The sequence below is a fragment of the Kogia breviceps genome, chromosome 8 (genome assembly GCF_026419965.1).
Source record: "Kogia breviceps isolate mKogBre1 chromosome 8, mKogBre1 haplotype 1, whole genome shotgun sequence".
Classification (NCBI taxonomy): domain Eukaryota; kingdom Metazoa; phylum Chordata; class Mammalia; order Artiodactyla; family Physeteridae; genus Kogia; species Kogia breviceps.
In genome coordinates, this window is record NC_081317.1 from 53,066,523 (window position 1) to 53,090,978 (window position 24,456).

General features: G+C 38.5%; 1 protein-coding gene across 4 annotated transcripts in view; it reads right to left on the bottom strand.

Moving 5' to 3' along the window:
- FOCAD (focadhesin) overlaps nt 1-24,456 on the bottom strand; it is a 326,170-nt gene that overhangs the window by 55,179 nt on the left and 246,535 nt on the right. For all 4 annotated transcript variants that reach the window (XM_067041424.1, XM_059072504.2, XM_067041423.1 and 1 more), the window contains exons 24-30: nt 22,993-23,037; nt 18,312-18,420; nt 15,248-15,364; nt 12,495-12,733; nt 9,128-9,217; nt 2,802-2,949; nt 823-942 (exon numbers count right to left, since the gene is read on the bottom strand). In XM_067041424.1, coding sequence (XP_066897525.1) covers nt 823-942; nt 2,802-2,949; nt 9,128-9,217; nt 12,495-12,733; nt 15,248-15,364; nt 18,312-18,420; nt 22,993-23,037 — 868 coding nt within the window. The remainder of the gene's footprint in view (nt 1-822; nt 943-2,801; nt 2,950-9,127; nt 9,218-12,494; nt 12,734-15,247; nt 15,365-18,311; nt 18,421-22,992; nt 23,038-24,456) is intronic.

The following is a 24,456-nucleotide window of genomic DNA, read 5'->3' on the forward strand; positions in this document are numbered from 1 at the left end:
CACATAACATAAAATTTACCATCTTAACCATTTTTAAGTGTACAGTTCAATGGTATGAAGTACATTCATAATGCTGGGCAACCATCACTCCCATCCATCTTTAGAACTCTTTTCACCTTGCAAAACTGAAATTCTGTACCCATTAAACAATAATTCCCCATTCCCCCTCCCTCAGCCCCTGGCAACCACCATTCCACTTTCTGTCTCTATGCTTCTGATTGCTCTAAATACCTCATATAAACGGAATCATACAGTGTCTTTTTGTGACAGGCCTATCTCACTTAGCATAACGTCCTTGAGGTTATCCACGTCATACTGTATGTCAGAATTTTCTTCCTTTTGAAGGCTGACAAATATTTCAGAGGGAATATTTTAAGGGTATTTCATTTAAATTGCAGGAATCTAAATTTTCCTATATATTTAGTCATGAGCAGAGTTTCTCTGCCTTGAACTTGCTGAGGCTTTACTTTATCAGATTACTCTATGTATTTCTATTGTTACGAATTTTTGTTTCTAGCCTTACATAACTCTTATATTCCCTAGCCACGTGTTTTAAGATTTTTATAAATACAGAGCAATAGCTGGAGAGACAGTCAAGACTTTCGTACTCAGACCAAAAAAGAAAAAAACGTCTATAGGGGATAAAGAGAGAAAAAGATGTCTGTGGATACTGGCTATAGTATAGCTGTGGACAAGACAAGAGTTAGAAGTTCCTCAGTTCTGGGCACAAAACATACCACATTATAGTCTAATTCAGAGTAAATTAGAATTAGGACTTAGCAGCTGCCTGAGATCCACTGAGAAATAACCAGAAATTCCAACCTGCTGGTTGTTCTCCACTAACAGTCGAAGCTTATTCATAATATCTTCAGCCTCCACAGCCTCAATAATTCCAGCACTGAATGCGGATGTACATACACAGCTGAGGGTATAGGCAAGGACCTGAGAAGAAAAAACAGCAGAAACACATGTCTTCATGAGGGGAAATAAAAGAACACGGTTTAGTTGACACGAATATTTTGTCAAACTTATCCCTGAGATAAGGATTGGATTCGAGTATACCCACTATAGGCCGGGCATTGTTTTGCTGCCTAACTTGTATTTCATAACAATATTATGAGATGGGGGTCATTATGGCTACTTTCTGGATAAAATCTTCGCGGCTCAATTACACATAGCTAGCAAGTGACAGAGGCGAGATTCAAATCTGGGTCTTTAGATGCTAAATCAAAAAGTTCCCTCAACAGTAGAAGTAGATTTTCATCACCAGTGGATACTACTAATGGCCATGTGCTCTGATCCAAGGCCAAACCAGAGAGGAAATTCAAAGCAGTGAAACGCTGCTACATGAAGATTCCCTAGTAGAAGTAGTGGAGCATGACGGACGAGGAAGGTGGGTTTTGTGTAAAATAGGGATAATACTACTCACTTCAGAGCACTGGTGTGATTTTAATAAGCAAATGAATAAATAAATAGATGAATAAATAAATTATAAATTTTCTTAATGTTGGGAGCAGAAACAATACTTGAATGTATATCCCAAATTGACCACTGACTGGCTAAGTAACTTTAAGCAAGTCACTCCAACTATTTGAGCTTCCATTTTTCCAAATTAAGGTTATTCATCCCTCCCTGCTACCTTGCATTTTCATGATGAATCCCTTCCTCACAAAGATGCTGTTAAGACAAAGTAGAAATGTTCAACTCCTCATACTGATTGATACAGCATGAAAAAAAGAGGCAGTTTCTAAGGTAGATATTGGATAATAAACATCAGAGGGGAGGAACAACCAAAACTGCTTGCTTGAGGCCCTCTAAATCAAACCATCAAGGCAGACAGATGTATCAATTATAAAAACCTTGCTTTCATTTATTAATCAAATTGCTCCATGGTTGTAACATTTTCTCCTTTGGCTTAAAAAATATATATGTATGTACTTTCCAACTGTGCTCTGCACTGCTTTAAAAATGGAAATGTGGTGCATGTCTTAGAACAAAACTGCAACCCTCTGTGCCCCAAAGAAATTCACTGATTCAACAAGTCCTATTGCTGAAAGCAGAGGAGCTGAGCTGGGAAACACAGCAGCCATTATGTGCTCATCAATAGCTCGTGGGCAGGCCGGCGGGGGGAAATAGGATCTGCTCTAATGAGAGGTAGAATCTAGTGAGGCCAAGAGGTCGGCCCAGGCTCCTCCCAGAGAGAAGAGCCCTGCAGCGGCGCGGCTTCACCTGGGCTCATAGACACACAGGCCTCAGATGTCATGCTCGACCCAGTCAACACACAGACCAGAGCCCAGGATCCCAATTTTGCATATATTTCCACCATCACAGAAAAATCTTTTCATTAAGTGTGGTGAAGGGAATTTCCTCAATTTTTCATGCTTACTGACATTAAAAAAATCAAATGCCTTTTCGATCCACAGTTTCTTAAGCTTATTCCTGGCCATTTCTTAAAGTTATACTTGGATGGAGCCTAATTCTAAAAAATCTCCATTTAACCTTCCTCCAGAAACTGCAGCTCTTCTTAGAAACTGCCTTCTAGTGATGCTGAGTTAGGTTTTTGTATTCACTAAAGGCTCTTATATGCCACATGTAAGTCTAAGTTGATTTAAATAGCTGCACTATTTGAAAACCTTATGATCTAATGTAGGTTGTTCGCCACTCAGATTTTCCCCTTAGCCCAGCTGAAATTGAGGAAGGATTTAATTTCGGAGTTACAAAAACAGGAGAAGTAGAAAATAAGCAGCAAGAGGAAAACAAAAGCCAGCAGAGGGAAGGAAACTGGAACGTTGGTCTCCTACCTCCTGAAAGGTTCTGCTCTGGCCCCCGCTGTCATCTAGGTACACGGAGAGCTTCCGAAGCGAGGCTGCCACGTGAACTCGCGACTCCGTTCGGCTGCTGTGGCTCATGAGGGACAGGACAAGTCCAACTCCCAGTATACAGCCCGTGCTTGGATGCCAAAAAAAGATGAGGAGTGAAAATAGTAAGAAATCCACGCCATTGCTCTTCACTTATCATAGGAGTCACCAGTGCTCTACAACCCGAGGTAAGATGGCTGGATTCTAATTCTGCTGCCTGGTGTACAGGTGTATTCCATGACCAACCGCCCCTCCCAATCAAAATGTGTCCATGGACCATGCCAGTGCTATGTACCCAATGGAGAAAACAAATAAATACATGAAATAGTTTGACAAACTCTGTAAGAGAAGGAGGCATTAAAATTAGTCAAACCAGTTCTATCTCTGCACTTAGAGAAATGCTGTGGTCCTCTCTCCACTGACTGCCCCCCCCACCAATCATGCTGAGTGCGCTATGATTAACTGCATAAGGAGAGAAAAGCCTAAATTTCAGGATATGAGCTGAGGCCATCTGACTAATAACGGGGGGAGGAGGGGCAGATAAATGCAAGGCATAATTACGAGGTACTGCTAAGTGCTTCATGTTTCCTAGTCAACTTCAACAAGTGGAATTTCTGTCTCAAAGAAACTGTGTATTTGTCTGTGCACAATGACATTAATCCCTTCTCCCTTCTGATCCCTCCAAGTACCACTGGGTCAGGAGAGAAAATGGACAAATGACAGGCTTGTCAAAAGTTACCCCATGTGACAATTCAATTGGAATCTTGGGCTTTGTGCCCCAGTTCTCCTGAAAGAATACATATCCATTTAAAGAAAAGAATTGTTCTCCCAGAAAACTTATAGTTAGTGTGATAAGATAAATGTGGCTTGAGGGTAATTTTTTACTCTTTTGAAAAAGTTTTTATCATCATTGTTGTTTTTCAAGTTGAGGAAATGCTGACTTTTTCAGAAATCATCCTCACTCTGGTTTGGCTTGCCTCTCTTCCTGCTATCTACTGCTTAAGAAGACATTCCAGGGCATTTCTCCAATAACATATTTCAATGCCCGTATGTTATGTCATTTTGCTCTTATATAGCATCTATCTCGCTTTGGCTGGCGTCAAGACCTTCACATAGTTTCTTGAATACGTTAGTTACTTCCCCTGACACCTCTGTGCCAATGGAGCTTCCACATCTGATAAGAGATACCCAAGAGGATGAAGAGGCTACAGGATTTGCTCAAGGTCACGCAGAGAGTTTCCAGCAGAGCATGGACAGAAGACAGGGTTTTTTGATTTCCAGCCTTCTGTTCCAACTGCCAAACCCAGGCCCCTCCCGGCACCCTGTGTGATGCCATGATGGAATGCTTATGAGAAGGCAACATGTCTCAGGTGTGTTTTCCTAGGTTCTATTGCACAACAATCTGGCATTAGAAAATCCTTTGTCAGGAAGCTACTGCAGCAATAATCCAAGTCAGGCAGAACTGCTGTTCCTGCTTACATAAACTTAACCAGCTCAACTAGCATAATGCATATTTCAATGAGTTAAATCAGCATCTAACATCTGAACACTGTGTGCTTTTGAGACAAATCACATTTCTGAAAGAGGAAAGGCTACTGCTGATTAGAATGGATTTAAAGTCTTTGTTTTCATTTAGACTCTACAGGAAAGGCTTTTTTTTTTTTGAAAACCTGAAATCAGACCAAAGATATAGTTAGACAAATATCATTTAATACTTTAAAATTTAACTTTTGCTCCCTCTTTAACTATGTAACTGCTATTTATGCTTAGGATTTCAAATGTTACTTCCTCAGGGATACCTGCCCTGGCACAGCAGGGATCCTCCTTAGTATTTTCCCATAGTACCTTGTACTAATTTACTTCAGACAATTTTAATGATATACTCCGATGAAGATTATCTGGGAGCTGATTTGATTACTGACCACATCCTTTACTAGCTTGCAAACTCCATGAGGGTAGGTACCTTTTCTGTTTTTTCCTCACCACAGTATTTGTGGCACCTAGTAACACTGCTTGACAGGGAGAGGCATTCAACCAACATTTATTGAATGCTGAAGAAGTGACCAAATTCTCTTTAGTTTCAAGAGAATCTAAAGTGGAGAGAAAATCTATAGGGGGGAACCCCCTCCCAAAAAACCCCAAGGCTTGATTTTCATGTTCAGTTGGAGGCAAAATTTATGAGTGGTAAAATTCACTGAATATATCATCCAAGATTCAATCAAGAAAACTCGATTTCTATTTTTGGCCAGACTAATTTAAGAAAGAGGTGTCAGGTTTATGAGGAAAAAAGATTCTTCTCAAAGCTCACTTAACTACTGGGGTTCATCTTTTTCAAATAATAGACAGGTCTTGCTTTTCTGGCTATTTTGGGCACACAAAAATCTCTATCCCCTGGACTGAAGCTCCTCTTTCACCATCTCAAGGTACATGGGCACAAAGGTCTAGAAAAAGACATCCCAGTTTCTAGTTTACATTTACCTAAAAATTATCACAGCAGAGTTATTCTTGGGCAAGGTTAACAGTCACTAACGATTCTATTCATTTGGTTATTAGGTGACTGTTATGATACACGAATATATAGTCTAACTAAGTACATATGGGTGCCAATAAAAATACGTTAGACTGTATGCATCTATTGCCCATCTGAACTGTTTCCTTCTACTTTGTCTAATTTGTTCCAGCATGTACCAAGAAGGTAGTCCTAAAGCTTCATTCCTGATGTTTCCTTCTGACTTCCAAATCTTCTACATTTTAATGTATGTATCTTTTGTCCTAAGTCTTACAGATTCTTCTAGGTGCTTAGTTCAGCATTTCTACACATTTACCTCATTCTAGCTTCACTGTTCTACCAGCTCTAAACCAAGAGTAACTTGGGCAGAGATAGCTTTCACATCTTTCTGTCCATTGAAAACAAAAAGGACTTAAGTGTTGGTGTCCTGAACAGATGAAATAAATTGTGTTAGATATAAAATTGAGGTTTTGGAATTGCTAACATAAATCTCCTATAAGAACACTAACAGGGTTTCCCTGGTGGCGCAGTGGTTGAGAGCCCGCCTGCCGATGCAGGGGACGCGGGTTCGTGCCCCGGTCCGGGAAGAACCCACATGCCGTGGAGCGGCTGGGCCCGTGAGCCATGGCCTCTGAGCCTGCGCGTCCGGAGCCTGTGCTCTGCAACGGGAGAGGCCACACAGTGAGAGGCCCGCGTACTGAAAAAAAAAAAAACTAACAAATGATAAAGAGGATGATATGCCCCATTATGTCATTACTTATTTGAATCTCTTATCCAAGTGTATTAAAATATCACTGGCAAAGGAAATTCTGAGTCTTAAAAGCTATGCTCATAATTCCGATATGCGTGTTGCTATATCAACTGGGACATATTTTTCTAAAATTAACCAGAGATGAATCTTAAATTCCCTAGTGTATTGTAGGCTATTCTGCAGATTAAGTACTAGGCCATCTAATAATTAGTTCTAATAACAGTTAACATTTGTATAGTGTTTGCCCTTTACAAAGTGCTATACAACTGTTATCATATTTGTAAAAGCTCAACAGTAATTAACCAATGCTCAGGTTGTTGATAGATAACATGACTAGGTATGGCTGTGAAGATTGAAATGGTGTAATAAGTACCACTAGATGGCAGCAAAATGTAAGTGATAGGACCCCAAACACCAGACCAGGTGCTCGGTTCTCTCAGCAGGGATACCATCCATTAAACCAAGGAAGCGTGGTAAATTTGCTCTGAGTGAATTCTATCACTCGAGGTAGCACGCTCCCAGATCTGTTAACTACCTTTGGGTAACGCCTCCAATATTTCAGGTGAGAGAGGACTGCCCCGGACCCCTGCAAGCTCATTGGATGGGGGAATACTTTATGCTATGAACCAGGTCTGGGCCTAGTTAGAATCTCTCTTCTGCTTTCAATGATAGGCAACATCCACATGTCAGAAAAAATAATCAACACCACACTGTCAAGTGTCAAACTGCTTGCTTTCTACTGAAATGTGTTCTCCATGCTGTGCTAAGCAAGAGAAAGCAAGCTGGCTTTGAAGTCAGACTACCTAGGTTTCTCTCCTGGCTCTGCCACTTAGTGCATGACCTTGAACCAGTCTCCTATTTGAGACTCACGTTCTTCATTTGTAAACTGAAGTGATGGTGACTCCTGCTTTAGTATCAATATTTAGGTTGTAATCAGGGCTTAATTCCACGAGAAGCAGATGTGAAAAGGCCTAGCAAAATATGGCTCTGCTCAGTAAATATTAGTGGAACCCAAAACCAATGAGAGAACTACCTAAGCGTGGACACCCACAAAGCATTAGAAATGACAAAATCGTAAACTTCATTAACTAGGAAAAACACAGTTTGGAGAGAATAAAGGGAGGGTTTCTTGAAGGACCTGGGCTTTTAATTGGCACTGAAAGGCAAGCAAGATTTTACTAAATGGACAGGAAATTTCTGATGACCCTATTCTACTTGAATCTGCAGGCTCAATCCCCTGTGGAGGCCCACCTTTCCTTCTCCCAAACACATTTGCTTATTAAGAAGGTAAGAATCAAGAAAGAAGGTAAGAATGAAGAAACAAGAACCCTGTTAATATAAAAAGTTAATTTTAAAGTTACATATGCTTAGACATATGAAGGTTGTAAATGCATAAATGCCCATACCTTGGATAATTCAGTTATCCGCATGGCCCTCCCTTCACTCAAACAACCTTCCTGCAAACTCAAGGAGCTGATATGTGAGAGTCCCTCCTGATTGTTCCAGCTGGCTGAAAGTGTGCAGCATGTTAATCACAATTTTCTCCCCAGCTTTATAATACCCTGAGCTACAGATATGTTGGACACCTTTGTGGGAAGGCAGGAGAAAGAAGGAAGAGGGGGAGAGGGGAGAGGAAAGGACAGAAACTTACCTTACTCCTTGGCTGTAAAAGGCAGCACCACCAACACATGAATTAGGCTCAAAAAACTCAACTCTTCACCGGCCCCCCAAACAGTTAAATGACCCTATCCCTTCCATTAATCATTTTCTAAATTTAAGAGACTTGAATCATGCCACCGAATTCTTTCTTTGCCCATACTCAAAACCACACTCTTAACATGTCATTTCATCTCTGACGTGTTCAACTTTAAAGTGTGATAAAGTGAGTGCGTTTCAAGCATTCTTATCCAACCTAGCCTGCATGTGAAAGATCTCATAACTACCACCTACTAAGTGAAGATCTGATTTATTTACACATAATGAAATACATGATACTTGCAGTACTTCTACCATTTATGCTTTTGTTAGTCTGAACTTAACAGGCTACATCCATGAATGTAACTTTAGATCATAAGTTCCTAAAGGCCAGAAATTTAAACACTGACTTTTTGGTAAACACTGATTTAACTCATATTTAAACAGTGCCCATAATAGCATGAAGTAAATGAGTTAATAAATTGGAGGTTAGTGCTTATACTCTGTTGAGTTTCCTAGTAACTTCCAGCCCAGAAGATCCAAACCTGAAGTTCCAAAACATGGGGAAGTCCAAAAAGGTACAATCCAGGTTCTCAATAGTGTCAATATTTCAGAAGGCCTAATAAAACAATATGTTTTCCCACACAAGCCACATGGATGAGTTAAAACATTCAATGTCTCACTAAATGAGTATGTTTAACACCATTTTGTATTGTATTTTCTGATTATTCCTTTTTGTTTTTGTTGTTTTTCATGACTGGAATGAGAAAACAAATGAACTCTTAAGATATTTAGTTTAACAGACAAAATATTTTAAAAGCATGAAGTCTGGGGGGAGAAGGGATCTACTAATATTGAGGAGGTTAGGAACCTCTGGTGTAACCTCTGCTTGTTTCTATTTTGATTCTTCTGACATTGGATTACATAGGGAAATCCAAATCATGAGTCAAAGACTCTCTTGGTCAAATAAAATTGAAAGAATATTTTCAACAAATTTTTAAAAGGTTGTCATACATACAAGTCCCCAGATAGATGCCTCATATGGTAAAGTACAAGACAGAATCTAAGGTATGGGTAACTTAGTGACAGCCACAAAATGACATTTGTTGCTTTGTATAGAAACAAACCTCCTATTTCTGAAACATGGGTTTCAGAACAAGTAAGCTTTAATTACAGATTTTTAAATTATTACTGAAATCTCTACACAAAGGAATTCAAGACCAGGTCCTACAAATATTTCACCACAGAACGTAAAATTTATGGCGAAGAAAGAACCAATCTCTGAGTATCAGAGAGGGAATGGAATCAACATACTTGTATTCAAGACTAGTGTCAAAGCAGCAATTTTCCAGGGCATCCAAAGACTTCATCAGAAGAAGGTTCATCTGTTGGCCAGATATATCACTGGGTAAAGACCAAGAGGGAAACATGAATTATTTAAAATCATTCAACTGTCGAAAATATTTACTATGTAATATTTTGCTCTCAATATTTTATTGAAAATGCATTTCTTTTAAAAATACATAAAAGTGGCAAATAACAATATTGATGATTCACATATATTTTGTAGACAGAGAAACTGAGTCAGAGAATGTATTCAATAATTGGGTTTCTGTACATGAGAATCACTTGCAAACCAATAAACCCTAAAACTGCTACTTTTGCATTTTCTCAGCTCATTCAAATTTTTAAATCACTGAAAAATAAGAACAAAGCTCAGAATTCCAAAAAATTATTTCTAGGAATGCTAAGGTGATTTTCTTCAGAATATTTACTAATCCATTAAGCTGATATTATCAATCATTCCAAATCTTTCTTGCAAAAACTATAACTTCTGATTTCATGTCTCAAATATGGAGGTTTTCAGTTCTATTCTCTTTTTTTTTTTTAAAGGGGGAGAAAAACCCAGCCCTATATTTTTCTGCCTTTATACAGTAATTGATGTGGTTTTTGTAATTGTCTTGGTGAGAACTATGACTTTTAGAGTAAAATAAAACTTAAAAGGTAGGTCTACGTCTGTTTTTTCAGGCAGAGTTGTGGGCTTCATCACCGACACTTTATTATCAAGGGGTCCCTACATGTCAGCTCTCTTGCTGCTGCGTCAGACCATGCTGAGTGGAATGCAGCCCCAGGAATGCCAGCCAGCCAGAGCGCACTTTAAATAATATCTTCTCCAACCAAGACTATAGCGGTTTTGCCTGAGGTGAAGGAGTACATTTTGCAATGAGAAAACATGCACACAGGTACACACAATTTTAGTAGCTTTAACTAAATAAGTCTTATTATAGTTGTTCTCTGGAGTAAAATGTACTTAAATATCCTAAACAAATGCTAGAGAGATCCTCCTAGTATCCTCTGGGAGTTATGACAGAAGCAAGCTTTGGAATAATATACTTTTTCTGAATAAATTCTAGACTGGAATTTAAATTCAGGAGATTTTTCATAAGCCTCAGCAAAAAAAATAAATAAAATAAAATAAAAAGAAAGATGGATTGAATGTCAAAATTCTTTTCTACAAAGTGATTTTTCATTCTTGAGACCAAGATATTGTACTGATCCTGTTTTCCTAAGGGGCCACTTTGGGCCACTTATTTGATGTCATTGATTATTCAGAGTTAGTAGCCCTCAAGACACTTACTTTAATTTTAGAAAAATAGAAAATTTCTCCAAAAATGTCATTATCTGGTGAGACTGTCATTATCTAGTAAAATATTTATTAGTACTAAAAGGCATATATTTCAGATTCCTCTGCTCTATGAAATTACGAAGGTGGGAACCATGAATAATTATATTAATGGCTGCAGTACTAACACACCAGGCAGAAGGAGAATGCTATCAAATACAGGATCATTACGGCAAAGTTAAAATCTGCAGTTATTCTGTGGGCAGTCCGCCTCAGGAAGAGCTTCCTGGTGTCCTTCCCCAGGGTTTCCTGCAGGTGCAAAGTCAAGTAGGGTAGATAGGGGTGGAAGGCAATCTAGGAACCAGAAAGGATGCTTTAGGGGACTCACCATAGGTTTCTCCAGGTAGCATAATTAAATTAACCACAAATGTAAGCTTGTCGAGCCCTAAAACCAGCAGCATTTCCTCCTAAACTAAGGAAGAAGGGAGCCAGAGCCAGGATAGGATGAAATGAGTTGCCTGGAATTAAACTGTCATGGCTCATTTTTAGTTGTAAAACAAGTAGCTTGAAAAGATACTGAAGAAAGAACATGAACACAGATGGTGAAAAGACCGCCATTTGTAGCATAGAAGCAAAGGGGAAAAAAAAAATCACTTTCACGTTTTAAGTCTATAAAAGTACTTTGTGTTCTGTCCCACACACAACATGTAACAGTCAATTCACATGCAAAGGGCAGCTTTTTGTTCACGTCCAGAACCAGGCCTGTGTATACTAATACTGGTGAATAGAACAAAATGAATATTCTGGAAGTGTTTCATTTATGATCACAAAAACTAAGCCAGTCTTTCCAATCATCCAACAGATGTTTCCAAGGACTGAAAATGATCATCTGAAATACAGTATTTCCCTAGATCAATAGCAGTTCTCATAAAGGTTTCACATATGGATGTTTGCACAAAACTATGTAAATTACAAATGTAAACTTAACCACTGGTTTCAAACAGAAATCTAAATATAGCATAATATCACCCAATTTACCCACATCAACACCATTTCTTGCCTTTGGACAGACAATTTCTGCCAACTAGGGAAGCTTAAGGACAGCTAACATCAGAACAGAATTCCTCTCCCCACAATCCCTACTATTTCCAATGCAGGAAAATGGGGCTGAAATTCCAAATCAGTGACATCTAAATATTCATGATCCCCAAATACTCATTGTACCACAGTACAATCAATCTGGATATATAAAATTCTAAGATCGGTAATAAAATAAAGAATAAATATAATGAGCAACAAAACTAAAGTAGATTCGTGCACCAAAAAACTTTCCCACTTACTGGAATTTTCCACCTGGGTCTTTGATATTCTATTAGCTCCATTCAAGAGTAAAGCTAGCAGTCTAAAAATGAGCAATCAAACTGAATAAAGCACACAGTATAATATGCAGAGATTAAGACTCTTTAAGGATTACAAAAATGTAGCCAGGGCGCAGGATAAAAGCAATATTTAAAACTGGGTACATGCAGTTCTCAGGTGATTCAGTGATTCCCGCACCCTCAGGCACAAGGGTACCCCGATCTTTTCCTCTCATTTTATAGTGATATCAACAAAGAATAAGTAACTACTTTCACCCTTATAAACCAGAGGGAATAAAAGAAGCTTTTAAAAATGTATAGCACCATATGATTAGACTTTCCCCGTGTCTATTACACATGGCTTTCATCTAAGCATGAAATGATTTTCAAGTAATCAATCACTTTAAAAAGAGGAACACTTAAAACACATTAATGTTTATATGATGGTATTTTAGAGAGACAAATTCATTCATAAAGGAGAATAAAGGATCAAGCTGCACATCTCAAAAAGTTGAGCACCACAAATTGCTCAGATATAATGTGTGCGTGTGTGTGTGTGTGTGTGTGTGTGTGTGTGTGTGAGAGAGAGAGAGAGAGAGAGAGAGAGAGAGGGAGGGAGGGTTGGGGGGGGAAGAGAGAGGGACAAATCCTTCACATAAGTCACAAAGAGGAAAAACAGGAATATTTTAATAAACTGTACCTGAGTTTCTCCTCACACAAGCGAGAGAGAAACATCCCCAAAGCAAGGCCCATGTGGATTTGCACGGCTTGAGACTCATCAGCACTTGGTTTCCCAGGTAACCTGGCAGTCAGCATGTTCAGGATTTCCTCAACCTTCTCTTTGCAAGAGATAATGAAAACTGGCACAAGGAGAGACAAAGCCGTGGCGGCCGCAGAACGTGCTATGGCACTAGCTGTGTTTTCACCAGAATAGGATTTCTAGGACATGCCAAAGAAAGAAAACAGGGGGTTGGCCTTTTGTTTAAAACATGAAGGACACACACCTATCACAAAAGCGCTATACAATAATGCAAGCTTCTCCTAAATCCACCCTTGCCACCCCCCAAAAAAATTTAAAAAATAAATCTATTTCTGTGTTTACCTACGGGTTACCTTCTTACTCTTAGTAAAACAATTTGCTACTAAGCAATAGGTTGACTAATAATATCCTTTTAAATTTGAAAAAACAAATTATAAGTGTCTCCTTTTAAAGGGTGTGAATTCCCTCACTATAAAGCCTGAAACAATATCAGTGTTTTCAAAGCCCACATTTGTATATAATGAGAAACCCCAAGTGAAGCTATCCAAGCTTGCAGAAACCACCAAGCCACATTATAAATGTCCAGAAAGCCAGGAGTTTTCTGGGAGAGAAAAGAAAAGGGGTGAGGGTGAGGGCAGTTCAAGTTTAGTTACAGAGGGATAAGTGTAAGTTTGGCACAGGGATCTATTGGCAGATCTCCCAAAATTTTTGGTGGGAATGCTTCCCAGTAGATGGATTATTTCCTACAGGGGGTTAATTCCTTTTAATTAAAAAGGAAGTTGAAATCCTAAAAGCCTCTGCTTACAAAGCAATAACCAGCTATTCAAAATGAAACGGAGAGCTCTATATGCTCCTTTCCTATATGTAATTATGGGAAAAGAAATGAATAACAACCCTAATAAAATGACAGGGCAGCTGAATATGAACAGCTTCTACAAGAGTCCTGTGTTAGAGAGCTCCACCAGACATTATATGATTTATAAATATGTCTCAAATGGGGAAGAAAGACCGTTTATCATTCCTCAGTATTACCCACTTCAAATTTTCAGACACACCATAAAGGCCGTGTTGTCCCTTGCAGTCAAAACACATTAAAAAGTGTTTTTAATTCTATACTCGCTTGCTCTCTAAAGCTTTAGTACTTTAAGGATAAAAAGCAAACATGAACTAAGGGATTCTTTAAGTTAATATAGCACTATTACAATGACGATACTACTCAAAATGACCCAGCTGCTAAGACAAGGGAAATAAAGAAAGTAGCTTTTGAAGCAGGGCTTTGAAAAAGTATAATAATGCAAGAATCACAAAGGTAAGAGGCAACCCCGAGCTGGCTACTAAAGACATTATTCTTATTGGATCGCAAGAACTAAGCAGCGCTATTAGAAGTCTAATACAATATCCTGTCCTGCTGAATATCTGAACCAGACAGCTACTGCAATGACCTCCATATAAGTTAACAAGGTTTTCATCCATCATTAAAAAAATAAGAAAACTTCTGACAGAAAACAAATCATCGTAAACAAAGTACTTCTTTGAGCAAAATCTACCTTCCAATTTAATTCTACGTTATCTAGTAAGTCATTTTTTTGTCCTCAAGTATAGTAAAAAAAATCTAGTTCCAGACCCTAAGCCCCAGATGGATACATACCAGGTCCTCCTAAGGGCAGGAGGACAGAGGCACACAAAATGTTGTACAAAGAAGACGTAAGGCAATGAAGTTTCAGGCTAAAATCGTGATCTTAGCAACAGTTCAGGACTTGTGCTATATTTTTATTCAAATCAACTGTAATCCTCTGCCACTCAGCTGATTGTCGCATGATCCCTATAATTCCCTAAGCAATGGATAGTGATAAGGCAGAACCAAAATAATTCCATGCAGATACAGAAATAGAGCATGCACTACGGCCAATAAAGGGAAAATGAAACCTAAACCAACAAAGTGTGTTTTCAATTTGCTTCAGATCTTAGCATATAAGCATGAAGAAAGAGAATGACTAAGTAACAGGTGCTTTTTTATGATCAACAATATTACTTTGTATTTATAGAGCATTTCACATTTTCAAAACATTTTCCTGTAGATTATATAATTTGATCCTCACAATCTTCTATAAAGTTGGCAAAGCATTCATTTTTACCTTTATTTTACAGGAAGGGAAAATAAGATGATAGGTTAAGTGTCAGGTCAACAGTCACAAAACTAACAAGAGGTGAAGCTGGGGCTACAATCACTGTAGCTAATATTGCTCAATCACCTCATTTGATAAACAAGGACACAGTGGTCCAGACAGATTAACTGAACTTCCCCTGGTCACATACTCTGCAATGAAAAAAACTAAGACCAGAAACTCACGGTCCTCCATCTTAGCCAACATTTATTTTACTACAACTGTAGCGCTTGACTCTGATTACACATCAGAATAACTTAGAAAGCTTCCAAAACGCTGATACCCAGGACCCATTCCCAAGCAATTACATCAGAGGTGAGGCCTATACATCAGTATTTCTTTTTTCAATATGTATATATATATACATTTAAAGTTCCCCAGGCGACTCTAATGTACAGCCAAGGCTAAGACTTATATCTAATGTATAGCTAAGGCTAAGACTTACACTATATCATGGATTTCACATGAACAATTGATATAAGAATCAACTCTTGAGTTTTCTAATCATTTTTTATTTCTCAAACTTACATAATAAAACCAGGAGAAAAGTTGTCCTCTGGGTTGGTAATGGCTATCGACAATGACCAGAAGAGTATCAAACACCATGGAAACCCACGCTTTCATTGAAAGGAAATTAGGTTGAACCTGCAGATGAAGGGAAACATGAAATGATAATGGGAAAAAAGAAAAAACCTAAACTTTATTTCTAGAACCAGGGTACAACCTCCTTCTGTATGAAAGAATGAAGTGCTGTTATTAAAAACTAAACTTCACCTGCCAGGACTGCATGAAGTAGATAGGTATTTAACAAATATACATCCTCACCTGTGCCCCAATGTGAATAAGACTTACCTTTCATACAAGACTTAGCAGAGATGAGAGGATGAGGGCTGCAAAACAGAACAGATCTGGGAGCTTCTTAGAGATCTCCCGTGTTCAGTGAGGGTAACATGGTGGTTAAAGGGAGAGACGTGCAGAGAAACCAACTCAAACTTTCTCATTTCTGACTTGTCATTTCAATAAAGCAGCTGACAAAAGGTTTACCATCTCTAGCATTTCTGCTTACTATCACTATACTTATCACTCAAGAATCATCACATTTGCCCAGCCAAGTAAGTAAGAAAACATAAATGATCTTCAGTTTGGAAAAGAAGAGGAAAGAGAATGCAAAGGACAAAACAACGACAACAACAAAACCTAGCTCAGTAAAAAGAGAACTTGGTTTTAAAAAAAAATCATTCATGAGCGACTTTCCCGGTGGTCCAGCGGTAAAGAATCCACCTTCCGATGCAGGGGACACGGGTTCGATCCCTGTTTGGGGAACTAAGATCCCACATGCAGCAGGGCAAATAAGTCTGCGTGCGTGACAACTACTGAACTCGCGCGCCTCAACAAGAGGGCCCACGTGCCGCAAACTACAGAGCCTACATGCTCTGGAGCCCATGCGACACAACTAGAGGGAGAAAAAACCCACATGCCACAACGAAGAGCCCATGCACCACAACTAAGACCTGACACAGCCAAAAAAATAAAGAAAATTTAAAAAAAAAATCATTCATGACCATGGATGTCAAAAAACATTCATTAACTCACATGGTAACACACAAGTGGTGCAAACTATAAAGGTCGATGTGGTGTTAAGAAACCTTAGAATTAATTCCTTGAATCAGACAAGACCTTCTTCTTAAGATCTTTAGTTGTGGGTCAAATGCAGATTTGAATGAAGTTTGAAAACTTCAACTTTAATCAAATAATGACATCTTGAGTTTACATTGACTAATAGCCAAAGGCAAGGTTATCAAGAATAAAAGCAAAGCCCCATCTTTGGCTTGCGAGGCTTCTCAATGTTTTGTGTACTATGTGCCACAGCAGAGGACAAAGGTTGTGGGAATAAAGAATAGAAGGGCCTGGAGCTCAAACTCTGAGCTAGACCTCCAGTTATTACTGGGGCAAATGACCTGTCCAACTGGTAGTCTGACATAAATAACACCAAAACGAAGGGATCCTAGGAAGGCATGTTTACTTTTTAGGTTGTAGGTCTACCTAGCATTTTGCCTCTGCTAAAGTATTCCACGGCTCTTTCAAAGATATGAAACATTTTCACTCTAAAAAATTTTCAAGTTTCTCATTATTAAAATAAGATTCTGGGCTTAAAGGTAAATTTTCATATGGTAACTGACAACATTTTTATCCTTCATGCGATAACTCCTTGGCCTCCTTCCCTTCCCCACATGTAATACACATTTGTAGCTTTTGCCACACAGTATTATTCTCTTGTTTACTGGTAATAGCACCCTTTGGGGAATTCCCTCCTCCACGATTTAAAGCTTGGTTAAATGCTCAATCAAGCTACTCATCCTACCCTGCTGAAGGTGTAGGCATGGGACCCACGGGATTCCGAATCTTAAGTGAGTGACGCAAAGGCAGTAAATGACTATAGCCGATCCATCCCAGTAGGGATGGTCTGCTGAACTGGTTCATCAGTATCTGTGCTTGGACTCCCCAACCTGCCTCCTGTTCTTCTCCCAACTCAGTTTTTAAGCTTTGCCTTCAATTCCATGGGATTCCAGATTCCTTATTCTTCTACTTCCTTTTTAATTTAAATTAGAGTTGGCTTCTTGCCCAAAAAGAACCCACCAAAAAACCCTACCATGAAAAAAGAATACAAATGGTCCATCGGGCACTCTGTGGGGACAGAGATAGGCTGAATAGCATTGAATAAAGCCCAATTTTTTTGCAGCAAGAAGTGATGAAGTATATACTGATGCTGATGATAATAGTTACTATTACTGACTATTTACCAGCCACTGTGCCTTACATATATTACTTCATTTAATCCTAACAATAATCCTATCTGCTAAGTATTGTTATCCCTATTTTACAGATGGGGAAATAGGCTCTGAAAGGTGAGGTTACCAACACTAAGCCATAGAGCTAGTAAATGCAAGTATTAGGATTTAAATCCAGGACTCTCCTGGATTTAACAAAGCCTGTGTTTTTTAACCACTTGACTATATTGTCTCCAGATAATGATAGCTACCAGAAAACGGGGCTTAAAAGAAGAATAAATCCATGCCTTTTTATTTTGACAGATATGAATTATCTGAAAAAGTACATTGGAAATGAACATTGGCCAGCTTGCCACATGTTTAATTAAGAAATAAATGCCTTGCAAAAAATGAATAGGCACTTTGTCACTGACATCTACAATTAAAATGCAAAGTGCAATTTTTTTCAGTCAGTAAACACTGCTTATTTATCTTTTTTTTTGACATCATTGTTCACTTTCAGTAAGCCTAGTTAACCTCCTAAGATTGGTTACCATGATGTAATCACAAAAAGACAAGCCCTGTTGCATAAAATTGGTACCTTCAAATGGAAATGACCACTTAACTGTGATGGAGAAAGCAAAACAGAAAAGCAGCAAAGAAAAGTGTTTTAGAGGACACTAAGGCTTATGGCATAAAGATGCATAGGGTAGCACAGCCAATGACTGTAACCTCCTAAATTCAGGGCCAGGCTTTAGGAGAAGTCTCACTTTTCACACGTTACACAACCAAAGGCCAACTGGTTCTAATCACCCTTAACTCACCTCCAGGACACCCCCAGAGTCTGAGGAGAGGCTGGCTTCATGTTTGGAAACGATGACAGCAAGACTGCTTAAGGCTAACAGCGCGTTGCCTTTGACCACTGGGCTGTCTCTGTTTAAAAAGAAAAAAATTCCAAGAGAGGATTTGGGGGCATTAACAGGGAGAAAAGAAGGTGCTATTATAGTGAAGGCAGATGAGGTCAAAAGCACTTCCATCCCTTCACAGGGCCTTGTAAACACAGGTCTGTTGGTTCCCTGATGTCAGCAGCTTCTTTCCTCCTTCTGACACTAGTGCTGATTTTTAACTCTTCTTATAAATATATGGTCATTATGCTTTGGGTAACTTAAAAAATATAATAAGCTCATACATCTAAGCTTCTTCTTCCTAAAATTTTTATTTCATCATTAGACCTTACATTTCCCAAGCCATCTTCTTCGGTGTCATCTTTAGCCACTATAAAAATGTATTGATTTGTTTTGAAAACACAGCAAAGGACAGTTGTGTGAATAAGCACAGCAGCATGGAACTGGCCCCTGGCTTTTCTAAAGCACTGGTGTGTGGAATCAGCTTCTAGTGAACCACTTCAGACGGCATACTTTAACAGCAACTCAACACGCTGGCGGCTTTCCTCCGTCATTATCATTTTCCCCTTCTTTCTCTTAGTATGCCAAAGCCAGCAACCTTAAAGTCCGTCTGTAACATAATTCAGAAACCCTAGATAAGATGCAAAAAAGGCTTGTTTTTAGACTATTTGCATAGAGAGTTGTCTTTTTATATCACTCAAATGGTAGTTTTCTAATATTGGCAATAAAATCTTAAGTTTGACTTATGAATTTGGTATCAAGAAAACTGAATCTTTTAAATACACTTACCACTGGAAAATGTACATTTAGTATTATTCCATAATTCCAAAGTGAGCCTATACAATAAAATCCCCAGTGGGACACTGATGAGATGCTCTTGGCTTGCTGACTTCATCGTAACAGAACTCAGGCAACACAGCACCCTTACCATCGGATAGTTCAGTTCTCAGGGAGTTCTACGATTATGGGTTCCCATAAATGCAGAGAATGCTTCCCCAAACCTGGACTTGAGACCTGAACTTTAATCAGTGTGTACATCCAAGAACTACTCCCTTGCTTACTCTGGTGCAGGAATAGAACAGATGGGCGGGATGAGGAAGATTTCCAGCCCTGCTCCCCATGCAAGCCTAGTGTCTCCGGCCCTAGGCCACAGTCATGACTGAACATGTGAGTTAGTGAGTATCAAAAGGTTAGTATACACCTGTGTTCTTGCATTTTTGTTTCCATTTGGTAAGAATGGAACTCAGGACTTGCCATTATCAAGTTCTATCAAATCATCCATTCCTTCCTTCCTTCTCTCTCCTACTCTGAGGTGATTAATCAGTGAAGGCTTGCTCTGCACTCTTGATAATTTTGTTCATCTATTCTTAGATCATTCCTCCATGAGGCTTGTCATACATTGATAAGACAACAACATTTACACTGAGGGATGGGGTAGGGGGAGAAAACAAAAAGGAAGACTTGAGGTTGAAGCAGTTTTGCAGTGAGGATTACTGGGAACTCCTATAGCTAACAATAAAACCCCAGGAAGTAAGGCAAGATGTGGGCATGACCAGGCGCCCTAGCCAGAAAATCATTTAACAAAATCAAAATTAAATCCTTTATTTTAATATTCTCCCTTTCCTTTAACTGAGAATACCTTGAAGCCTGTTCTGCTACAAAGTGGTCATGAATCCCTGAAGTAAGATTTTTAAAAGTTTTAAATTCTCAGTGAATTTATCACCCTGGAGAAATTCTTAGATGGTCACCAGAAATTGGGTATCAAAATCTTTTAAAACAAGAATATTAGTCAAGATGACATAAAAAGTGTCTTTTTAACCTTGAAATTCTGAAAGAGAATTTAGCCTCAGTTTTAAAACAGTGCCCCAAATCACTGTATTTCAAAAGTTTCTCTGGTCTTGACATTCCTGAGCATGTACTGTTCTTGTAAAATGGAGTAAAATGTTTAAAGTCACTGGTAATTAGATCTTTGGATACAGACTAAATGCATATTTGGACATTAATCTTTGAATAGGAAAAACTAGTCCACAGTCACAATGCACGTTTAGGTCAAGTTACACGTTTCATAAAGGTACAGTGACTAGCTCTCTTTTTTATTTTTTTTTAACATCTTTATTGGAGTATAATTGCTTTACAATGGTGTGCTAGTTTCTGCTTTATAACAAAGTGAATCAGCTATACATATATATGTAATCCCATAGCTCCTCCCTCTTGCCTCTCCCTCCCATTGGTGACTAGCTCTTGAACATCTTTTCATTCCCCACTTGCCTTGCAGTGAGTTATGGAGAGAAGACACTCCATATATACACAGTGAGACAAATTCAAGGAGGAGCTGGCCAGGTGAAACTCTAGAATAGGTTCAGCAAAAACTCTTCACCTTGTTGATCACATAACTATCCCCTACCAGTCAAGCAGCAGTGACTAATTTGCATAATAACATGTCAGCATCAGTGCAGTATTTATCTAGGTAACACCACTGACATTTTAATTAAATTGTCCTTTGAAACAAACGGATGCCATTAACCTAATTAAAAAGCTCAAGGAAAGATGAGCTACAATTATGCTTTCTTAGGGACAAAGTATTACATTACATATTAGTAAAGTGACCCAATCCTTTGGGGATTTTTATCTTCAGGTTCAAATCTATTTAATTATTAACAGTGAAAATAAATTTACATCATCGAGTTTTATCTGTGTTCTGATTCTCCCTTAGTCCTATCCCTGATGCTTTTAAAAATGCTCTCAAATGAGCAAATCAGTCTAATCCTGTGACTAGTGTTTTACTTCCTACATTTAATTTATGCCTCAGAACAAAATAAGCCCTACATTGGCCCAAAGTAGCCTGTGGCAGCTGCCATGGTCCAAGGAATAGAACACTAAGCTGGCAGGAGATGGTGATGCGGTCCTCACATGATTGGAGGAAGTCAGTGGGAAAAGTAAAGAGAAGGCAGCAGAGTGATTTTTTTCTTCCACTCTATCATTAATCTCTCAGACCTTAACTATCTCCTGGCTCACTTGCTGTCATGCCTAGTATTGCCAGGATTGCTTTAATAAGATAAGGTCTATAAAATACTTGGAAATTTTTGATGAAAAGGTAACACCATAGGAACATAAATTATTTTTACTCCATACCGCTGAGAATGTGAACACACTCTTTTTAGGTATTAGTCATGAAGTGATGCTTTGCGAATCTAAGATTAAAGTCTTGGTGAACTAAAATTTTAGAATGGAATCTGCCAAAACTACTGGAGAGGCAAAATTACAGTTTGTTTTAATAGAAAGCTGCTAGTTTCTTCAGCATTTGAGCTTTTGTTGCAAATGTCAGAGCACTGTTTTTAAACAGGAACTAAGTAGACTACATAATAGAACAAACTATTTAAGGTAAAGGTCAAAGGCAGCCCCCATCCCAGCACCTCCTCCCCTCCAATAAGCAGCTGAGTGCTCTCCCACTGTGTCTGCAATTCACCAAACTAGATAAACAGACACAAATGAGTCCCTTTCAAAGCCTCTGGGTACTTTAGTTTTCATTTTGTCAACAGATATTTCCCCATTGCCTCTCAGGGAATTGAGTGTAGGGGAGGATTACCACTATATTCAGAAGACATGAGGCTGAGTAGTGATCAGGTATTGAGATCAGGTTTTAGAGCGAAGTACCTGCTTAAGAAATTGCTGGTGGAAAGCGAACTCTAAGGAAGATGGTGGTGTTTTTTGTTTTTTAGGCAAAATCTATGTAGCTACAGAAGGTTCTAGGACATGAGAAAAATAAACTGTAGTTAAATATTTCTACATAATATAGACTTTCAATACATATGAAATTCTCTGGGTCAAAGGTATATCTATATTATTTGGTGAATAAGAAGAAAGGAAGTCAAACAGCAGCAAGCTAAGGCTAATAGTGAAAAGGAGACATGTGTATAATTGACATGTAACTTACTACCAGGAACAATTAGGCAGCTTGCTAACAAAGGGACCTGAAGAGACTGTTGAAGCAAGTTCACTAAGGTATAATTTTCTTAGTAACAGTTGGCTTAAGATAAAAAAAAAGCCTCAAGGTAGTAACACTCAGGTTATTTTTGTTAAAACAACCATAAGGATATGATGGAAATTGCTTTTTTACTGGATCGTCACATTAGTTTTTAGAATTAAAAAATTCAATATTTAGCTACCCTGGGCCCAATAACACCAGGAGAAAAAAAGGAGGTACTACCTTAAATTATTTACCGGTTCACAGTTGAGATTTAATCATTTGTTTGTAAAATAGACATAATTCACATTAGCAAAGATTTTTTTTCCCCTGTAGTAAATCACAATCCTTTAAATCTAAGCCAAAGCACAGGGCATTTTGTTAGGTGTACAGCATGGGCACTACTTTGATGTAAAGTTATGTGCCTGTACTGGTTCCTCTGTATTTTCACAGAAAGACATGTAGTAAGAATTAACTGAATATGAGAAAGGATAACAACTGATTTTTTAAAAAATAACTGAAAAGTCCTTTAAATCCTTAAAGTAATGAAATGCCAGAAGAGGAGAAACTGTTCATACCTGTGAGGAAGAAAACTATTTATAGAAAATTCCTGGTAAGAGAATAAATGGGTCTTACTTTGCAGCTGCTTTGGTGACCTCATCAGTCAACATGTCTCGAACCCTGTGATACAGATGGAAAATAGGTATGAGAGTTTACAGCAGAGCAAGAAACCAATCTTTTTGCTTATTCATCAATTAATAAGAACCTCTGGCAATGACTCCAGATCTTAAAACTTCCATGTAGAATTTTAGTGTAAGGTGAAAGAACTGTAATAAGGGCTTCATTTCCAAGACAGTTTCATCTTCCTAGTCCTTAGGTTACTTAGTAGAGGCAGGGAAGGAGGTGAATGCAACTAATGTATAGGCAGTGTTTTCATGGTGTCATCTCTTAAACTGAGTGCTGGGTATACAAGTGTCCTTTATATTATTCTCTGTGATGGACTGAATGTTTGTGTCCTGCTGCCCCAAATTCACATGTTGAAATCTTAACTCTGAATGTATGGTATTTGGAGGTGGGGCCTTTGGGAGGTCATGAGGGTGGGGCCCTCATGAATGCAATTAGTGTCCTTAAAAGAAGAGAGAAGAGAGACCAGAGAGCTTGCTTTCTCTCTGCTCTCTGCCATGTGAAGTTACAAGGAGAAGGCAGCCATCTGCAAACTTCGGAAGCAGGCCCTCACCAGCACCAGGTCTGCTGTCACCTTGATCAAGGGTTTCCCAGCCTCCATAACTGTAGGAAATAAATTCTGTTGTTTAAGCCATCTGGTCTATGGTATTTTTGTTATAGCAGCCTGAACTGACTAAAACATTCTCTCTTTTCTGCACAAGAGCTCACCAAAACAGAAATTTACTGCTTCCAAATTGTAGATAATAGAATTGTCACTATGTATGTATACAAAATAAAATGTAAAATGTTCGCTATGGTATACGTGAAACTGATATAATGTTATATGTCAATCATACCTCAATAAAAAAACAAATGTTGGTTATAAAATTGAACTAACAGGGCTTCCCTGGTGGCGCAGTGGTTGAGAATCCGCCTGCCGATGCAGGAGACACGGGTTCGTGACCCGGTCTGGGAAGATCCCACGTGCCGCGGAGCAACTAAGCCCGTGAGCCATGGCCGCTAGGCCTGTGCGTCCGGAGCCTGTGCTCCGCAACAGGAGAGGCCACAACAGTGAGAGGCCCGCATACCGCAAAAAAAAAAAAAAAAAAAAAAAAAAAAAAAAAATTGAACTAAAAGAAAATACTTACATTTGTGGATTTAAAGGAAGGTATGTTCAATTAAAATATTCACAGTTTTTTTCATTTAAGAGTCTTGAGATAAAGTGAAAAACAATCATTGACTGCCAAATTTATATTCCAAAGATGATATCATAAACATGTTCACTATACATTTTGAGTTTCATAAATTCAAAGTTTTTTATAACTATCATAAAAGTTTTGCAAATATAACTGTATTTGCATTTGAAATATAATAAAATCTTAGCTATTCAGCACTCTTTGAGAATGAGTCATTCTTAAGAACCAAGTTTTTCAGATA